The 21,707-nt window shown below is 42.5% G+C and overlaps 1 protein-coding gene across 1 annotated transcript; it reads right to left on the bottom strand.

The window, feature by feature from the left end:
- Positions 1-2,731: 2,731 nt before the first annotated feature.
- aff3 (AF4/FMR2 family, member 3) lies at positions 2,732-20,843 on the bottom strand. Its single transcript, XM_026145782.2, has 19 exons — positions 20,566-20,843; positions 18,670-18,714; positions 15,281-15,358; positions 14,383-14,416; positions 14,216-14,273; positions 11,809-11,860; positions 11,537-11,571; positions 11,200-11,389; positions 7,167-9,143; positions 6,903-7,021; positions 6,624-6,789; positions 6,435-6,538; positions 5,837-5,900; positions 4,275-4,411; positions 4,101-4,172; positions 3,904-3,997; positions 3,763-3,812; positions 3,446-3,651; positions 2,732-3,330 (listed from the first exon to the last, which is right to left on the bottom strand). Exons 1-19 carry the CDS (start codon positions 20,635-20,637, stop codon positions 3,209-3,211), a joined length of 3,675 nt encoding a protein of 1,224 aa, XP_026001567.2. The 5' UTR covers positions 20,638-20,843; the 3' UTR covers positions 2,732-3,208.
- Positions 20,844-21,707: the final 864 nt, after the last annotated feature.

Genomic DNA, 21,707 nt, shown 5'->3' with positions numbered 1-21,707 from the left:
TCCAAAGCAATGTACAGTGTACAAGGGAGGTAAAGAAAGGAGTGCAGGCGGTTTGGAATGGACAGAGAGAAGTGTCAAGAATAATTTTGAGATAAAGATAGCAACAAGAGTGAAAGGGAAGTTTTATGAGATGCTATGGTATATAGTTTGGAGATGGTGACACGAAAAAGACACGAGCTGAATACGCTAGATTTTCACTGGGACTGACCAGGATGGACACGACTAGAAAGGAGTACACCATAAGGACAGCTCAGGTTGAGCGATTTGGAGACAAATGCAAAGCAAAGCTGGCATGGCTTGGACATGTGCAGGGGAGGCACAGTGGATATACTGGACAAAGGATCTTGGACATGGAGCTGCCAGGCAGGAGGAGATGAGGAAGACAACAGACAAAGTTCTTGGAGAACATGGAGAGTGTTGTTGTGACAGAGGAGGATGTTAGGGACAGGGTGAGATGGAGGCAGATGATCCACTGTGGCAACCCCTATATTGAGCAGCCAAAAGAGGTAGAACAAAAATAGACCACTATGGTAACATTTTGTGTAAGGGAGCAAAATTCTGTGGAATTTAATTGACCTATACCTCCAGTGTAGTTTTATGTTATATTTTAAACTTGTGGAAAACGCACACTCATAAGCTAAGATAACCGTTCAGCATATTCAAACATGTGGACAGCATTTGATTTTCTATAGTTTTTAAAAATGTATTTCTGTATGTATGATATGTAGTGTAGAAAAAATACCAAATTATAATTAGTGCGCTTTCCTTAAAATCAAACACATTTCTATATATCTGTTGATTTAAACTGAAAAATTTGCCTAGCATAAACCGCTATTTTCAAAAACAAAATACGCCCAACTTCCGATCGTCGTGTACCCTTTCAGGTAGCTTGACGCATCATCCCCGGCTTCTTGTTTTCAGCACTGTATACAGTATTTGCTTGAAGCTGCGATGCTGCCACTACGCGGACAGTCACGTACATGTCACCTGGATTGTCTATAACAGTACAGAAAGCTCTGTGCAGTTTTTAACCCACTGGCGGTGCTAGTTTACTCACTCGGGAGCCGAAAAACGAGTCGCCGTTGTGAAGCCGCTATTTTGTCGCGGCGACAGTCGGTTATTTCAGAGTGACGCTGCTCATTTGAACTCAGGAGGGTTTGTGTGCAAGGTGTCCGCTTTTCTGCGACACAACAGCGGTTGGCGGAGCAGTCTAGGGACACACACACATACACGTTTTTTTTTTTTCCGTGGTGTGCGTATACTGTCTGGCCCCCAGCACGGTTGTCCTCAGATGGCCGTTCATCTCATAGGCAACTGACGGCCGTGACGCAGAGGCACGTGCAGCACGAACGAGGACGTGAACACTCATCCGCGCGAACCTGCTATCTATTTTTTAATGTAGTCTTGCATAGTATTAAAAACAGCGCTAGCAAAAGCAAAGACGGGGTGGAGTTTCCTCCATCGCTAGCAAAATAAGTGAGTTGGACGCTGAGGAGCATAAAAAAACTAGTCTGGGCCCTGTCTCCTTTGCAGTACCTTGTTTGATTTGGACACTTAATCAAAGCTTTCTCATCTTTGATCGGTTTGTTTAAAATATAGACTGCAACAAAGGAGCCTGCGTGTTAAAGGAAGTGTAAATAAAGTGGGTCATATTTTTCAGGGGGATAAACAAGTAGTCTGCTACTGATTGTGTTTGGGGACTTCGTATTTCACTGAAAGCAAGGATGCTACTGACCCAAGCCTGTCCCAAAAAGCACTCACCCCTCCCATCCCCACACCCCTTATTGGTTGTTCTCTGTTGCTATGGTACCAGACATCGGATGCTGAAGCTTCATGTGCGACATCTGTGTTGGTGCAGCAGGAAGTGGTGGAGTGGAGTGATGGAGAGTGTAACTTGGTGACTAATGAGGCTGACTTTCACTCAGTGTGAGTGTTTGTGTTCATGACTCATGTTTTGGGGAACATAAATCTGTTTACAGTCACATTGTGCGGACCTTCTTCTCTTGTGTGTAAATCAACTATGACTGTGTGTGCGTGCATGAGTGTAATGGAAAAAAAGCCCAGAAAAGATCCTCCTCCAAATCATCAAAGGAACTAAGTTTCCTAATGAGAAACATTCATAAGAAAGTGTGTTCATCTGAGCAGTCCTTATTCACAAGTAAGGTCAAAAATATGCAAAGTAGCTTTCTATAAACGTACACCTGCACTTATTTAAAGGTTCATTAAGTACACTGAAACACATGCAACACATGTTGCCTCTGATTAGCCACCTACATTTTTTCTCTCAAGTAATCTCAACATTGGGGTAGAGCAGGCAGTCTATTAATCAGAAGGTCAGTAGTTCAATTCCCAGCTACTCCAGTCTGCATGTTGAAGTATTCTTGGGGATGATATTTAAATCTAGTGCATCCACTGGAGTGTGCAAATGTTAGACAGGGCGTGCTTAGGTGTAGAAAAAAGCACTTGTAAGAATTTGTGTGTTATTGGGAGAATGAGGCTTCTAGTAAAATGCATTTTGAGTGCTCAGAGTAGAAAAGCACTATATACAGCCATCATCCAGTGGTTTCTGATGGGTTTCACATGCTGATTATTAGAAGAAATATTCCTCATTGAGGGAAAAGATTATCATCCTGTATGTATTTCCATGTAACCCTTAACCAGACCCAATTTGTAAACCGACAGAGGGACGTCTTCAGTACAAAGTTTCTTTATGTAACTCCACACTCAAAAATAAAAAGGGACAAACATTTTATTCTCTTGCAAGTCTTCCTCTTTTTTTTCTAAAAACAAACCATCCATCAAATATTGCACAGTAAAAACAATGAAAAAAAGTACATCATTACAACCCTCATTAGCAAAAGATGCAAACAAGTTCTCTAGTTGTAGGTCTTTTTTTTTTTTAAGGATATTCTCCTGCTTTGGCCCCTTGAGAAAAAGTCCGCTAGATTAATGATTACTTCCAAAGTATGAAAAAGGCTTTCCGGGTGAATTTGAACATACATGTGAATCCTCCAAGGTCCGAGGGACATTTGGCAAATGGTTAAGAGGCTCATTTAATGTGCACACAGTAAGGAAGCGTATGCACCAAAACATACTGTGGGGGTTATTAGGCTCTGTGGGAGTTCATCCATCTCAGTGCTCTCCAGAGTTTTACCTCCTCTACCGTCAATGAGATCCAGTGGGCAGGTTATAGTGAATCCTTTCTAAGTTAGTTGAGTTTGGCACTAATGCGTATCCACTGAAGGGCCTGCCTGGTGTACTGGACAGCGTGAGCGATGCTACTGTGAAGAGTCAATGGCCCAGACAAAGTATTCAAGTAGTTGAAGAACTCTGATGAGGAAGAAAAAAAAGATATTGGTCTTAAAACATCTGAAAACCAAAATGCATTTGACATATTTTCATGGTAATCTCTCCCCTTTTTATTTCCCATTTAAATCACCACTACCTTTATTCTCCTTTGCAAGGTTGTCTGCCACCTCCCAGTACTCATAGCTGTACAGCACACTGTTGGTAATGTTCAGGTGAGTTGCTGCCATCTGGTGGATACGGTGGGGAATGCTTATGAGGGAGGCAGAGCTGCTGCCCTCGTGGGAAACCCGTGCGAGGTGTTTGGTATTAGGCGAGAGTGAAGAGGGGGGTCCTCCTGTACCCCTAAGAGTGAAAACACACATACACAACAGAGTGATGGGCAATCAGTGGTGGTTTCAGTGGACTAAATGGGCTGAAGAAAAGGCCGATCATTCAAAGTTATCATCCACCTACTTCCCAGAGTCACTCCAACCGGGTGGGGTAGTAGGCACTTTAGGAGAGCTCTGTAACAACATGCAAACAAGGCTTATTGACGTGTCATCCACACATAAAAGTTGACTTGTTTTCAAGTAAATGACTTGTTTTTAGATGTACCTTAAAGTAATCCAGCAGCACTTTGGAGTATTTCAGCGCGTGATCCTTCTTCAAGCGAAACATCTGCCAGTAAAGGAGGGCCAGGCATCGGAAACTGTGGGTAAGAGTCGGACATGGCGCAAAATTATCCTCAAAATGCACGTCCTTCAGTATGATGATAGATGTGGCTTAAACAGATGAGATGAAGAAATATGTACCACAGAACCGCCAGCTGTTTGTCTTCCTGTCTCGCCCCGGGGCCAGAGTGGCTCTTCAGCTTCATTGCGTACCTTAAGAAACAGGCTTTTTAACACCAGAGCCACAATTTGTGTTTATGCACATATCCAAATCCAAATGACTTGTGACCGCTTTAGCATTGAAATGTCATTCACCTAATGAGCTCCACTGTTTCCGAATACATGGTATAAGGAGACTTTGCTTCGAGCGGCCCTTCCTCCATTGCCTTCCCACATTCCATGAACGAGAGAGCAGCATCAACATAGTTCACAGCCTTCCCTAGCTTGTCGACCTGGAAAGAAATAATCAAAAGAGGCAAAATATTATTTTATTTGTTAATTTTTTTTGGGCAGCCCAGTGATACATGTTTAGCACTGTCACAGAAAAAAAGTTCTGGGTTTGAATCCAGTAGCTTGCTTCCTCCCACAGTTGGAGAGGCAAAAGAAGCCAAAATGTTAGGTTATTTAGTGATTCTAAACTGGCTGTACGTATGGCTGGCACCCCAATCGCCCTGATATAAACCAATTTATACCAGAAGATGGTGTCAGTGTAATCTTTATTGTAAGGGTATGCTTCAAAGTGCTGTAAATGTTTCATTTCAGATGGTTCTTGCAATTCCTGGATTGGCCACTTAAAAAAAAAAAGTCAATCCACAAAGACCCCAATGTTAAAATGTCTAACTTGATAGGCATATTTACACTATAGCACTTAAAGCCTGGCACAAAAAAAGTTTTGGTCTCTAATTTGTTTGGGATGATCAGCTGCTCCTGAGGTTTCTAAACGAGAAAAAGAAGAAACTGAGAGTCTGTGTTCATTCGATTCCCAGGAAAAGGCAGCAGCATGGAGAATTTCAGGAGGTGAAGCTGTATCGCGGCCGCTGTCGTGCATATTTCAGGATGTCAGTGGGGCAGTTTGAGCTCATGTTGGCAGAGTTGGGAACACATCTTAGGAGGGAGAGAAATCATTTTAGAGAGCCGACTGACCCAGAGCAGTGTCTGTGTCTGAGGTAAAATTGGATTATTTCACTATTTGTATATTCAGTATTGGTGCACGTTTATTGCTGAATGCAGTGGTCTGATTGGTCGGAAAAATCTGAAAACTCAAGCTCAGTTTGAAAAAACAAATGAATCCATCACGCAGTCGTTGTGAACGCCTGCATTAAGAGTAGTTGTTTTTTAATTTTTACTTCTATTATCCGACAAATAACAAGTAATAATGTGAGCTACAAACTGTCGAATAGTTTTGCGCTGTTTCACTGAGTGAAATTTTGGATTGTGTATTTTATTTATATGTAACACTGATTTTGCAGTGCACCCACAAAGTTTTTGGGTGCTGCATCCAAACCAAGCCTGTTAACATTAGCTGATAAATTAGCATTCCCTACTCTCATCCAAGTATGGTCACTTTGTTAACAAGGGTCTTCCATGTTCATAATCCAGATGGGTGATGTCACAGTAGCTATGCCCATCTTTTAAATGCAGTCTGTGATTTCGGAGACACTGTAAGCGAGGAGCTACATCACAGTCCAGAAATGCACAAAGAAGGATTATTTTGAACTGTGAATCATGCAAAGCTACACAGAGACAAAGAACTGCATGCTTAATGAACACAGATTTTAAAAAATAAATAAATAAGCTCCAAACTTCTTCCACGTTATCTGCAATAACTATAATTTCAATATTAACAATTTATATTCAAGCAAAGATCAAAGACTCACCATGGCATCAGCACGGTGCTTCATCCTTTTGGCTTCATGTAAGTAGTACTCAGCATGGTGAGGACTAGAAAAAAAAAGACAAACACACAATAACGTTGATTACAGACTGTAAAGAGTATTTTATGAGATCATGCAGAGCATTCTGGGTGATATAAGGGAAAATGTAATGGTCTCAAAATGAAAGTACTGAATGTTGGTGATGTTTTTCAATTAAAAAGTGTATTAGCAAAGCAAATTAAATGTATTTTGAATATTCAGCACTTACACTTGGGTAAATCAAATGACCTTATCTACTGTGAAACATGGGGTTTTGTGTTTATCGCAAAGGTTTCCTAATTTTAAAGTATAGTTCAAAATTTTAAAAGACATGAACAAAATGTAATCACGTGACCCCTGACAACTTCATTATGATCTAATTACACATTGTCTGAAATGCAATCTGGGTTAATTATAGTGATTTTTGTGGAATCTTTTTACATAATCCTGTTTACATATCATCATTAAGATTACATAGACTGTCAGTCTGTGTTTTTATATGACAGAAAGGCAGTGTGGGCTGTGCAGGAATGGACTGTGTGGACTACGCGGGATCGCTCACGTTTCGTGGTTTGGCACAGTCCCCCTTTGTGCTGCAGTGCTCCAGGACTCAGGTGGTGGCTGGGGCTGCTTCGACACTTTCACACACTCCACTTCCATCTTGGGCTGAGTGCACGAAAGGAGACGAGGATGAGCAAAAATGGTTGGAATAAGTGGAGTTGGCATTATTTAGAGTAGCTGTTTATGCTACCTTTATCGCAGAATCTCTGTTCTTGTCTTTGTTCTTGTGGGTGTGATGCTGTTCTGCAGCTTTTGTTTTGGAGTTAGACTTGGGGATCTCGGGGCTCTGGGGCCGGGGAGACAAGGGAGACAGCGGAGACAGCGGCCTCTTACTGTCCAAATCGTCCTCCACACACCTGATTGATACAAATGCCACATAATATGGGATTAAATTGCATCGGTGCAACTGGGTGTGCATGCCACGTGGCTGTATGTGCAAACTGAAGTGTGTCGTCATAGTTTTTCTTACCCACTGTCCACGGTATCAGTCGTTACGGTCTCAGCTGTGAAAGATGACGACTCTGTGTGGCCTGAGGTTTTGTCTGCATAACTCCTTTTGTTTTCTCTGTGTGACACACCATTCTCCAGCTGGTCACACACAAACACACATGTACATCATGAGACCATACAAAAGTATTCAAATGACATTTTTCCTGCAGAACACAATGATTTATTCCATTTCTGTGGACATGCACGTCACATTTGGCAAAGAATGAAAGGAAACACTGTCTACCTTGCGCTTTCTTGTGCTGTCTTTAGTCTGTGTCTCAGGGACGTGCAGGTGTTTCATAGTCTCAATTTGCTTGTCCTTGGCTGATAAGGATGAGGAGGAAGAGGAGGTTTTTTTAGGAGTGGATTGAGTAGCAGTGTCTGGGACCCTCTTGAGAAGACAGAGGTCTATGTGCACCACCAGATTTCGGAGCCCTCGCTGGGAGTGGGGTGCAGCCTTGTTCCCTCGTCCAAAGGGGACGAGGGTGTAGAGTTTTTGCTTCCCCGCACTTTGCTGGTCCTCACTTGGGTTACCTGAGCTCGGTTGTCTCTGCTGCACCACCTTAGGCCTGCTGGCGTCAGGCCTTCCTGGGCCCTGTTGCCCTGGCTTGGCGAGTTTCCTCTGAGAGGTGGAGTCTGCTGGGACTTTGGTAATCGGAGCTTGAAATTCAGATTCAGAATCTGAACTCGATGAGGACGAAGAAGAGGATGAGGAGGATGTTCTCTGAGGAGTTGGGGACCGTGAAGATGAAGGAGGCGACGGGTCTGGCTGGAACTGTCTCTCCTCCTCACTTCTTCCCCGCTTTTTTGTCCCCCCTTGCTGATGTGAGTGGTTGGTAGGGACTTTATGTTTGGCCTCCCATTTATGTCGCTGTTGTTGCGCCTCCCTCTTCCTCCGACTTTCCTCTCTTGCCGTCTCCTCTCTCCTCCTGTCCTGTTCCGTCACTCCTTCCTCCTCTTCCCCCTCCTCTTCTTCAGCCGAACTCTGGATCCAGGACCGTCTCAATAGCTGCTCCTCAGCCAGCCTCCTGTCTTCCTTTTGCTCCCGTTTCCCTTGCTGTTTTTCCTTTTGTCTATCTTCCTTTCTCTCGTGTTTTCTCCCCTCTCCTGTGGTCAGATGATCTCTTCTGCGTTCCACCTCCTGTTTCTTAGTTTGAGGTTTTTTCGGTGTTGTTTTCGCGTGATTAACATTCACAGTGGTGGGGGCAGTGGCCTCCCAAGACTTGGACCTGTGTTTTTTGAGGCCAGGGATGGACTGAGAGTTTGGCCCACAACCAGGATTACTAGCAGCTCTGGAGGTAGATTGAGAATTATGAAGAGGATTGATTTCACGAGCAGTAGGGACTAAATGCTTTGCTCTTGTGGGGCTATGTTGAGAATTTGGTTGAAATGGAGGTCGGGGCTTGTGACTGGACCTGCTTCCCTGGATTTGCGCAAGCTGTGATGTGTTTCTAGTTTGGGACACATCAGCCAGCTGTTTAGAGCTTGGATAAAAGTTAGGCTTGGGTCTAGATGTGTGGCTTTGATTCTGACTAGAGGTTAAAATGACAGAAGCCTTTGATTTAGTCTGACTTTGGCCTTGGTCCTGTGGTGGTCGAGTCTTGGGTCTGTGTTTGTGAGATGGCTGAAGATGAGTATTACTCGTGGACTTGATATTTGTATTAGTGTCAGACACCGGGGCGATCCATGGCCTAATTTTTATCCTGTGGGAATTGGTTGATTGACTGGGTTGAGGTTGATTCTGACTCTGAAACTCAGGGTAGTGACAAACCCTGGAAGGAGCAGGTATACTGGGACTCGGGCTTCTTGGAGGATCTCTAGCTATAGGGCTAGGACTACGGCTGTCTCTTAGTGTCCCACATGGACTGGGGCAAATACTTAGAACTGGACTTGGAATTGGGCTGTGCCTTGGACTAGGGCTGGGACTTTGACAAGTGCTGGTAAATGGGCTCGGACTTGGACAGTAGCTGTAACCAGGGCTTGGAAGGGGGCTGTTGTTGTTGCTGTAACTGAACTGTGGGCTGGGAATAGGGCTTTGGCTAGGGCTGTATTCCTGATTGCTGTCAAATAACCTTGCTGGGGATGGGGCTCGGTGGGTGTGGGGAGAGTGCAGGCGTCCTGGAATAGTCTGGGAGGGATTTTGCTCAGTGCTGGCACATTTTTTCCGCGACTTCTTCAGCCATTTATCTAACTGCCACTGGGCAGCAGGGGGGTGATCAGGCTTAAGAAAACACAGAAAAAGAGAGAGATAAAAAGACAAATTAATCATAAAATATTGATGACAGTCGGGGATTGTGAGGATTTCAACATACAGAAATAGGCTGGAACAACATAATAAAAATGCTATTATGCAGCTATAGCCACTGTAGATCTGAATTATTATTACTGACATAGCCATATGCACACAGCATTTTATCACTGCCACTGGCTGAATTAATTATAATTCTATTTTATGTACTTTTTTCAACTACTTCCAACATAAAAAGGCAATGCTGGCTAAAGAGGTCCTTAAAAGTTGTCATCAACCTATTCTTATTTACATCAACCTGATCTGAATGTGTCTAGAAAGCAGACACAAAAGGATATAAAAAGTGAGTGAACAATTCAATCATAAAAAAATAATTTTATAGAACAGAGTGTGGAATGATTTCAGTAGTTTGAGGAAAGAAACAGCTCGATGCTAAAGCAGTGGAGACTTGCCAGATTGCAGGGGCTTCTAATAAAGCAAGAGGTTAGGACTTTATTATGCAGTAAATTTTTTGCAGGCTACACGTGCAATCGAAAGGTCAAACATTAAATCATGAAATACTACTAAAAAAAAAAACAAGATATTACACTACTACTATAAGTAGGAGAGTAATTAAACCTCCTGACCTATTTTGCATCATTATGGGCTAATTTTGTGATAATCCAGGGCGAACAGACGATTCCGGATCACTTAATCTTACATTCAACCATCGTAAGGAATGATACAAGCCTCACCCAAATGTGTTTATATCACACTATCTGCACATTCTAATAGAAACATGTAAAACTGTAATACTTTCACAGCACATGAGAAAATACCTCACCGGCTCAGCTGTTGTGAAACTATTTAAAGTCCAAATGACAAATCTGGATTATGACTCATAAATAAATTCCAACATTAGAACCTTTCAACAGCATACTTTCCAACGCATGCTCAGTGGACTCGGACTGAGGTTACAGTAGCTCAACCCCTCATCCACTTATACCAAATGACTCACTTAATGTTTGCTCAACAACTGGCTTGCTAACCATAAGAATGAGAAGGAAAGTAGGAGCTTTTTACTCACGTAAAAAAACAACAACAACAAAGAGTTTACTCACAGCTGGAGCGCAAACGTCTCTCTCTCTTACGTGCTCACTTCTTTTCTGTCTTCGCTGACCAGGAGCTAAATTAAACCTCCACTCCTCAAGCCAAACAGTGACCCCTCTGCCCTCCTACCCTCATCCCTCGCTCCCTTTCCAGAGAAGACACTGCATCTCTTGTGCCCTCTTGACTGCCTCCCCTCCTACTTTTCTGTCCCTCCCTTTTTTTTCTCACTACCTGGAACTTGGATTTGCTGCTTCCACAACTCCAACCCCCCATCTGTTCCTTGGGAGACACTCAAATACTTGACGTAAATGAAAAACACATGGTTTACACCCCCCCTCCCTCCCCACAAACACACTCCCTTCCTCTATATAGGGGCCCAATGTTGTGCATGTTCAGTAATACAGTCTATGCTATGTCATACAGGGCCTTGCATTCATAGAAGAGAAGCTGGTTTCCCCTTCATTTCCCACACAACACACATCTACAATGCCCCCCACCTCCAACAGCCCATACCCTGGCCTACACCCTATCTGTATTTATTTGAGATAATAACAAACAAGCAGTCCACATTATTTTTACTGTAATATCTATTTTTTGAAAAAGGTCTAGTTGTAACTGTCAACCCGAATTCAGGTTTTGATGACTTCCACATCCCGAGGGCTTCTCTCTTTAAGAGTCACACTTTTAAAATGACACCTACGCACTAGTTCTCCGAGCTACCTCTGCCCCTCAACCCCCAAGTCCTCTTCCTCTCCCACTTGCATGCATTCCTCATTGCTCTGTCCCTCTCCACACCTGCTGTCAACTGCCTTAAAGCCCACAACTCCCTGCAGAGAAATCACCCTCAGGCTCATAAACAGAGAAGGAGAGAAACAAGTGAGACATGGGCAGAGAAGACGGAGAACGCAGACGGGGAGGCTGTGGCTTCAGCATTTGGTACCTCCTTGTTGTTGCACAGTGGCTGGATGTTGGCAGGCGACTCGGGATCAGGGTGAACTTCTGGACTCCGGCTTGGGCTCCGGGAATGAAAGCTACTGCTGCCTGACTCATTGGTGGAGTCTGAGCCTGAGGAGTCTGAGCTGGAATGTCTCACCCGCCTGCCATGTGTGTGCGCTCGCTGTGCTGACAGGCTGTCAGTCAACACACACACAAACATCAGAGAGGGGTCAGAGGGGGTACGCAGGCATATATACTGTTGTTATTCACAATATTTAACTCATATTTACAGGTATACAGAAGAAAAAGGAAAAGGAAGTGAAGTATTTGTAAGCAGGTACCTGTGTCTGTCCCAGGAAGCTGACTCATGAATCACCTGTGGGACACAAAACAAACACAGTAATTTGTTATTATACACATTAGAAAAAGTGTCATTCAAGAGGAGAAGCCAGGCACTTTTTCTTTCCCTTTGGCTTTCTCTGTCCTCACACACTCTCCCGCATAGTCTCTCTGTCTCCTCAAGGATTCTCAATATCTTCTAATCATGTCCGCCTCAGGCCAAGACTACTGACAAAGAAATGATCAACAATATGGGAAGATGAGTGTTACCTACCGTGGGAGTTTCCTCATCATCACTGCTCAGCTTCAAGTCATCGGCGAGCATGCTGTAAACCAACAAATACACAGTCACAAAGCCAAGAACCAACTGAAACCTAATCTCTCCTGCTGGACAACCACCTTTCACAGCCCATACTTGATTCGATCTGATACATTTTTTTTTAATCAGTCTATCAGAATGATGCATTTCAAATTTTCAGCACTTCCAAACGTTTGTGTTCTTCTTTATTGAAATGATAAGTTTGAACACAGCCCACAGATCTTCAGACATATATTCATTAGTGGAAACTACATGAGGGTGCAACCAGGACATGATTTAAATCCACTCACTTATCTGGATGGTTATCTGCAGTGTTCTCAAATGGGCTCAATTTGACATTATAAGGTAAACACTTCAACGGTGTTTAAAGTCTGACATTTGCATTTCCATGAACAGCTCCGTCTATTAATGTCTTCAAAAATTAAGAGCTGCAGTGCAGTGAAAAAGAGTGTGAAAGTCTTCAGCCACCCCTCATTATTTTTCATCTGAAAATTCTACACTCAGGACCCCATATAGACAAAATGAAACGTTTGTGTAAAATTCTGGCAAATTTATTAAAAAAACAAAACAAAAGTATAACATGTATCAAATACATGTTGCCATGACACTCATAATTGAGCTCAGGTGGATCCTGCTTCCCTTGATCATCTGTCAGATGTTTCTCCAACTTGTATTGGAGTAAATTCAGCTGACTGGACATAATTTGGAAAGACACACGGCAGTCTATATAAGATGCCATCGCTGACTGTACCTCTCAGAGTATAAACCAAGCCAAGAAGTCTAAGAATTGTCTGCAGACCTGTAGAATTGTATCAAGGATCAGACCTGGGGAATGATACTGAAAAATTTCTGCAGCTTTAAAAGGCCCCAGTGAGCACAGAGGCCTCCATCATCCGTAACTGGAAGAAGTTTGGAACCAGCAGGAGTCTTCAAGATCTAGCCACCCTGCCAATCTGAGCGATTGGGGTAGAAAGGTCTTAATAAGAGATGTAACCAAGAACCTGATGGTCACATTGACAGAGCTCCAGCATTGCTCTGTGGAGAGAGGAGAAGCTTCCACCAGCCAGCCCTGTGATGTAGAGTGGCCAGATGAAGACACTCCTCAGTAAAATCACATGACAGCTCAACTGGAGTTTGCCAAAGGACACCATAAAAAGCAAAATTCTCTGGTCTGAGCAAAAACAAAAAATTGGTGTGGCTTTTTGGTGTGAATGCCATCATCACCTGAAAATATCATCCCTAAAGTGGTGGCAGCATCATGCTATGGGGATGTTTTCAGAAGGAGGACTGAATCCGGACACTAATCAGGGTATAGAGACATTCTTGATGATAACCTGCTCCTGAGCCCTTTGGACCTGGGGCAATGGTTAATTTTCCAACAAGACAACGAACCTAAGCACACAGCCAAGATAACAAAGGACTGACTTTGAGACCACTAGCCTAGTGTTTTTTGCAAAACCAAACAAAATATTCCTCTGAAAATGGTCAGGTACAAGGACTAAATAAAAAAATCAACCAAAGTCCAAAGAAAAACATTGCAAGACTTTCAAAATGACAAGAAAGTCTGGCTCCTTGGAAATAAAATATAAAGAGTTGAGTGGTGGTTTAAGTCTTTTGTACAGTACTTTAAGTTTCTTTTGATTTCAAAATTAAATTTCAATGCAGTTATTTTTCTCCCCAAAACAAATAAAACTCAGTTTCAAAACCACATAAATTAAGCACCTTTGGCTCTTAAACTATACAAAGATAACTAAGTCAGATTAACCAATCACTGCTAAACCCTTTACTCAATATTGTCTTCAGTAAAGATGACTGGTTATGTATTGGTTATATTATGTAACTGCACAAGCTTTATTTACATTGCAGAAACATGTTCAAATGTTTAAAAAGATCTTTCTATAAATATTTTAGTAAAGTCACCCCCCCCCCCCTCAAAAAAAAAAAATAATTCTGTCTTACATAACAAAGGTTGTGAAATTGTATAGTTGGCTTACACCACTCAACATGTGTTTCACGTTAAAAGGAGGATGTAAAAAGTTAACAAACAGCAGCACATCGGTCTCCACTGACAGCTTTCAGGAATGTTCAGTAACCTTTAACCCGACTTGTAGCCTGGAACACCGTTAGCTGATTGACCTGAGATGTCTACATCTCTCGCCCCTCTTTCGCTATCACTCGTGTTTTTCCTCGCAGCTACTGACACGATGAGGTTGATGAATACAGTTTACAGAAGTTCTCGTGACACGCACGAGTATTTGTGATGTGTTTCATCACTCTGTGTGTGTGTGTATGTGTGCGCGCTACAGAAGCAGCTCAAGCTTGAGGAACATCAGAGGATCGTGTTTCCTTAGGCCACACTTACGATTTGTGGGGGGCCACATGAGGGTGACGGGCCATTCGCAGCGGAACATCCCCTCGGTCTGACAGAGAGAAAGAAACCAGATTACAACACTAATAACAGGGAGCTGCTTGTAAATGATGACAAATGTCAGATATTCAAATTTGACAGAAAAATCGGCAAAAACATACTTTGCCTTTGTTGTGTAATTGGCTGTTTGGTATCCTTTGGAAAGACAGACAACAAAACAACTGTAAGTAAATCTCACTTTTAACAGTTAAAAATGTGTCGTCCCTATAGATAAACATTGACTCATAATATGCAGGAAAATCACCAGAAGTGATTGAGGTTTGGTTTTTTTCACACATTTGTTTTTCCTTGTCAACCACAGACACGCTGATTCAGAAACAGCGAGCGTAATCTCAGTCCTTCAACCTCAAACACAGATGAGAACCAGGAGGTGAAAGTCTGAGCAGTTGAACAAAATTTTAAAACCTGCAGATCTTCCCAGGAATTTACATCCCAACAGCTTCACCTCCAGGTCAGATCGTGCAAACCTCTAGAAAAATAGTAACAAACCAAAGAGCAATATCTACAGGCCTTAGTTAACATGTTAAATGTTAAAGTTTGTGACACTACAAGTAGAACCGGAGAAAGCCTCTTCTCTCTAAAAACAACATGTTACATCTGGAAAAAACCACAAGACGTCTGTAACACAGTGCTTTGGACAGAGGAGATCTAAGTATTTGGATGTTTGGACATAACACAGAGTGCCACGTTTGGAGAAAACCAAACAGCAAATCAGCACAAATATCTCATATCAACTGTCAGCACGGTGGTGGATGGGTGACGATTTGGGCTGGTTTTGCAGCCCCACAACATGGACATCTTGCTGTAACTGAGTCAACTATGAACTCTGTATATCACATTATTCTAGAGTCAAATAGGAGGCCATCTGTCCAACAGCTGAAGTCTGAGTAAAACTGGGTCATGCAACAGGACAAAGATCCCAAGCACAGCAGCAAATCTACAACAGAATAGAATCAAGGTTCAAACGTCAACCGGATCGAAATGCTGTCACAGACATACCTTAGAGTTGTACAGGATTCGTTGTGCTGGGTCACGCCTCAAGGAGTCCCCAAAGTCCCTCCAGGACTGGGTCATGTCCTGTTTAGCAGAAATGCAGAGTTGGGGTCAAAGGCCAATGGTGAAATGCCACTGTGATGGATGAATCTTCCTGAATACTAAATCAGCAGAACTTTCTTCATTTCTCTACAGTCCTGAGCACCATGTTTAACAGCTGACTCTAATTATGAACACTGTTCCTCCCCACCAGGGGGAGCGTGTCTGGCTGTGAATATGGGTTAGCGTCCCTGTCTACTGTAAGTTGAGAGATGTGAATTGCACGCTTGAAACATCTGTGATCAGTGTGCAGTGAATTAAAACCCCCGGCTCACCAGAGCTGTCGGTGTACAAAAACAGGTGCATGTAACAGCGGCTCACTAGCTTTGAATGTGAACAAAACGGAACATTTTGGGCTCAAAGTGTGATCTAATAAAATTAGAAATAGACATGATTTTGCAGTTTTCAGGAGGACTGCACCATAGAGCTGTTGCATTTTTCATTCTGCATTTTCAAAGGTATTCAATACGTGAGTCAGAACACACACAAAAAGCTCATCACAACATTTGTTGTGGAAGGAAGCCCTGGGGAGAAGAGCATGAAAGACATCTGGAAGCGAACCGCAACGAGTGCTCATCAGTGCTGAGTGCGCCGGTACAATCACCAATTGTAGAACATGCAATAAAAGTGAAAACGTAGCTTTGCTGGATTGATCTGTTTTAAATATCTCCTCAAAGATCTTAGAAGGAAGTAAGTAAAAGAATCATCGACCCACCCGTCACGGACTGCTACAGGAAACACTGCTTTACTTACAAAGTGCAGGGTCTTCGGTTCACTCCTGTGGCATGCAGTGTTTCAGCTATTACCACAGATTAAATGTGCTCCCACAGTGTGTGTGTGTGTGTGTGTGTGTGTGGGGGGGGGGGGGGGGGGGGGGGGGGTTGTGCTATTCAGGTTACTAACTGTTCACCTGATAACTCATTTATACAGAAAGAGAGATCAGCATTCGCTTTTGATTTCCTGTACACTGAGACAGTTGTACTAGTTTTAGACACAACTTCATATTCGAGGAACTTGTGATGGACATTTTCTAAACTTCTCAGACTTTAAGATTACATGCATTACATTTTAAAAAATAAATCTTGGTCGACCACAGTTGAAGCAGTTTTAATGGGGATGTCTCATAAAATCTGTATATTTCTTGGTTAGTATAACAGATGTCAGGCCTGTCAGTCTGATGAGTACCTGTGCATTATGTTGTTTGTTCTAATAATAGCTTCCATGCAGACATTAGATGCATGACACATTATAGTATATTTCAAATGATTAACTGTGTTACTACTTACAGATTAGACTGTGATGGTGTGTGCGCGTTTGCGTGTGTGTGTGTGTGTGTTGCAGCTCGCCCTGAGGTGACATGTGAAAGTCTGTGGTAAATACACACTATTATACACCTGGACTATTACGAGAATGTGCGCCATTTCTTATTTGTTCTCTCTGCACAGCACTTGAGAGGAAACCAGGCACACGCAGGAGGCAGTGCATCCACAGAACACCGCCTTTGCTCCAGCTCTGATCATAATCTCTTCTGATTAGATTGCCCGCAGTCAGACTAACCAGAGCTCATAGATGCTAACAAAACGTCTTGATTTTGTACCATTCATCCCCCATTTTAGCTCATGTGATTCCTCAGATGTGTCCCAATGTGGAAGCATGGCAGCTCTGGCTCTAATATATACGTGCATGCAGCAATCGTTGGGTAAAGAACAAAAGCAGAGGGTTTCTTGGCTGCTGAAGCGGTGAGCGTGCTCTGGAAAAGGTCATGCTTTATCAGATCTGATGTCAGAAGATCTGCGTGAGTGTGTTTTTGTGTGCAGAGAGTTGGTGGAGCTGATCTTAAAGGATTCAGCTAACATTTTGGTTAATTTGCTGCACTTACTCTGTTTAAGAGTTCAGGTAAGTAAATTATCAGCACTCTTATTATCTGTGTGTTTAATAAAACCCACATCCAGTTAGCTTAGCTTGGCATAAAATCAGGAATTCGGGGTAAACAGTCTAGTCTGGCTCTTTCCAAAGAAGAAAAAACAAAAGATAGAGAGAAGACAAAAAATAATAATGTATACACACACACACACACACACACACACACACACACACACACACACACACACATATATATGTACATTAAATTACTTTTTTTTTCTCTCCCTCTTCTCCTCCTCCCTCTTCCCACCCTCAGCATTAAGCCTTGGAGGGTGTGTGTTTCCTCTCTCCGCTCATCCTTTCACTTCATTATCTCTTCTCCTTTAGTCACCAAGGACACAGCACCAGCCCTCACTCCCTTTTCTCCATTAAAAACAACAGTATCTCCCAGGTGGAGTATTATGTGTTGCTATCTTCCTCCCACCTTTCCCCAACAGGTCCTCTGTAACTCTATTCTTCTTCTTTGCCCTGCTCTTCAGTCTACACTAGTGACCGTCCACAGGGTAGCAACTTAGACCAGTGGGCCGCTCGGCACACACTCAGATCTGGTTAATTATGGTCAGAATGATTAGGTGGTATCAGTCAACAGTAAACATTTAGTAACTTTAAATAAAAGAAAAATCTGTGTATGTTTTTGTAATTAAAATGCTTCTTGTTTTTGCACTACGAGGAGTTTCTGTTTAATTTATCATATAACTTCCTAATTGTTAAAGGTGAGAGGTGTGGAAAACAATTGTAACTGTAGAAAAAAGGTGCACAAGAGAAGAGTTACAGCTACTGGGTGGTGATAAGGCAACCAGATGAACTGATACACAAGCACAAACTTCTGGTATCAACCTCGAGGTGCAATAATAACCACAATCTACTACACACTAGTGTCGACCAGATAGCATCTGATACTGGATTATTAACCATGTTATCACATGTGTTCTATTAAAATATATCAATAATAATCATCAATGCTACTGTATCCTGAGATCCCAAAGTCAAAGACAAAATGACATCTAAATGTTAGTGTAGATTGTGGAAAAAAGCTGGATATCTTCCACTGTTTCCTGACATTTATGACAGAAGTGTTCAGCAAATGCAGATGAACTGATAATGCATATATATGCATATATGCACAGGCTGCAGTCCACAAATGAGCTGCTGCTGGCATTTTCTCCTCTTAAGCATTAATGTAATTGTAATCAGCCTTCTGAGTCTAAAGACAGACTGAAATGACTCTGCAAAAACATGCAATCAAATGAAAGAGCTGTAAGAAGTGCAAGACACATCTCAAATATGAGGTGGCAAATTTAATAAGGCAGTTGTAATACGTGCTAATGCTTTAAAAACAAACCAACTGAAATCAAACTTGAGCTATTTCTTACCTCAAATATATCTTTGGCACAGCTGTTGTGTTGGCTTCCTCTTTCCTGAGGAAAAAGAAGGACAGATGTTTGGTAATTGAGGAGAACGTGACTAAGGGTTAGGACTGACAGATATTCCCTGACAGAGGGATTTTTTTTAAACACTTCAAAGCAAAAGATGCAGGTTTAGTTACCAATTAGACAATGAATAAAGAGCTATTGTTGACTGTGCACACAAATCATATTTGAGCATCTTAGTTTCAGTTAAGTGAGGCGTGGGTGTATTCATTTAAATTTCAAATACTGCACACTTAGGCGCGCTGATTAGCAAACATGGCGATGCACATGCAGTCAGCGCACACACAGTAAATACACGGGCTAGTTCATTTCTCGCTCTGGGCGTTGATCACGGGTTTTACGTTTCAGCCTCCATCACAAGGATGCAAACAGGCTTAAAAAAATGAAAAAAGAAAAAAAAAAATCACCTTCTGCATTCTGCTTCCCGCCTTTTTGCTGCAGCTGCATTCATACCTTAGCGTAGCACTTTACTGTAAACCTGAGAGTCTCTCACATGCACAGTAACTGTGAGAGTTGGGATGACTCTGAAGCTTCTTGATGACTCATATCTTAGAAATCACAGCTGCAGATAATCAGCCGGATGCTGATTCTTTTGCAAGCAACTTTCTGTTTCCATCCACATTAGGCAACCCCACCGTCTCTAACTCTCACACACATACATTTATCCTTTTAAACACTTGAGCTCACAATTTAAATTCACACTCACTTGTATGAAAAACCCAGAACCACGCAGCTCAAGCATTAAGACGAAGAATAAATGCTTCACGCTACTTTCACTTCCCCATCTGTGTAACCGTGTGTGTCGTGGGAGTGGGTTTCGTCTTGACTGTGAGTTTTGGTTTTCTTCGTTTGTTTTTTCGTGTCTGCCACAGATGACAGTGCTGCACCAAGTATCAGCAGAAATACTGAGTTCAGATGTTTCGAATCAACCCCGACCTGCAGAACAATGATCTGACTCTATTTCACAATTTGCTTTTAGACAATTACACATTTAACTTTTCCTTTGCACTTTATAATTCATTTCAGTGCATGTGTGTAGCGCAGCAAAAGCATTCATGTGTGTGTGTGTGTGTGTGTCTCTGCTCGCATGCATGACTCACTATGGTATCTGAGTGGCTGAAGTGTAAGCCTGCAGAAGGAAAATAGTGTGTGTGTGAAGAGCTGTCTCATTGCTACACCCACAAGACAGTTATGAGGCCTTAGGTCTAAATGAAAAACAAACACAGAAGGATAGTATTTTAGTACCTGTGGCGGTGCACAGGAAAAAGTCTGCCCTGCTTCATCAGCTAACACTTACAGTCACACAGTGCTACTTTACGTGTGCAATGTGTTTAACAAGTTCATGCCTACTAACATCACAGGCTCCAGCTCTGGTGCAATACCCAGATGAGTAAACCCCCTCTGGACCAAACAAACCACAACCCGTCACAATACCTGCAGCAAACAGCATGCAAGCCTACAAGGCTGCAAACCACCTGTTACATTCTTAAAGTATCTTCAATTACTGAAGCTATGCTCAATTTCAAGGTATTTTTAGCCTTTTTCTATCTGAGCTTTAAACGGAAATTTTACAGATGCTATATATATATTTTTAAAGGAGTACAAAAAGCACGATTCTGCACACAGTGATAAATATTAACTACACAGTTGATGTAGATGAACCTGTTATTATTCACATAATATTTTCGAACTACTTCAGGAACAAATCTGTGACATTTTAAACGCGAGGACGAAGCGCAGCATTTACATCCATGACATTTATAAAATAAGCACAGTGACATAAAGCTGTCTACTCCTGTTTTCTAAGTAGGACCTAGTCCCTGCTCTTTGCCCTCTCACCTGAGAATATGCGCATCGGAGCAGAAAGCAGACAATGGAAAGTTTCCCTTTGCCAGCGAGGACAGTAGGCATGGTTCCTGGATAGTCAGTGCTCTCCTCCGGCGTCCATACCAGTGAGGACTGGTGTTAGCAGATCCGATCCTTCCCTCACTACCATCACCACCATCATCACGCTGGCATCGGTCCCGGCTCGTAGGTCCACCGTACAGCAGCAGCAGCGGCAGCGGAGTCTCACCGGAGAGGCAGACCGAGGGCGAGGTAGGCGGTCCGGCGACGTCACGGATGACACGCGTAGCTCACACCAGAGAGATCACGACTCAGTGGACCTGTGGATGTGCGAAAAGTTTGAAGTGCGTAAACGGGAGATCATAGCCGTCAGCTGTCGAGTGCACCACTGACGACACACTCGATGATGTAGAATTAGAAAACGTTTTGGGACATCCAGTCTAGGGTGAAGGTATGAGTAGCCTTATTTATCATTTCAGTTACTTGGGGCATTGCAGCGAGCACAAAATAATAGCATGACATGATACGGGAAGTTGATAACAGCTAAAGAGTAAGAACTTGGTTTCTGCATACACGCTTTATCAGGCACACCATGCTAGTATCAGGTTGGACCCTCTTTTACGGTCAGAAATGCCTTAATTCTTCATGGCATAGATTCAGTAAGGCTCTCAAAACAGAACCTTGTTGAGATTTTTGTCCATACTGACAGATTAGCATCACACAGTCATCATAATGTGAATCTACTGCTCTACTACATCCCCCGGGTGCTCTACTGGACTGAAATTTGATGACATTTGAGAACTCATTGTCATGTTCAAGAATCCAGGTTCAAGATGATCTGAGCTTTGTGAGACTGTGCTTTATTCTGCTGGAAGTAGTTATTGGAAGATAGGTGTGTTGTGGTCATAAAGGGATGGACATTATCAGCAACAATACACAGGTAGGTTATGGCGCTAAGGTGCCTGAAGTCTGTCAAAAAATACATTACCTCCCCAACATTATATCTCAATATCTTTGAAACATTGATTTGAAAAAATAAAATAAAATAAAATAAAATAAAATAAAATAAAATAAATGTGCCACACCATTGGTGTGTTGCATCAGAAACCAGGACTCATAAGATCAAGTAATGTTGT

Source organism: Astatotilapia calliptera, chromosome 16 (genome assembly GCF_964374335.1).
Source record: "Astatotilapia calliptera chromosome 16, fAstCal68.1, whole genome shotgun sequence".
NCBI classification, from domain to species: domain Eukaryota; kingdom Metazoa; phylum Chordata; class Actinopteri; order Cichliformes; family Cichlidae; genus Astatotilapia; species Astatotilapia calliptera.
Note: the sequence above shows the minus strand (reverse complement) of the source record. Positions and strands in the feature narration are given on the sequence as shown.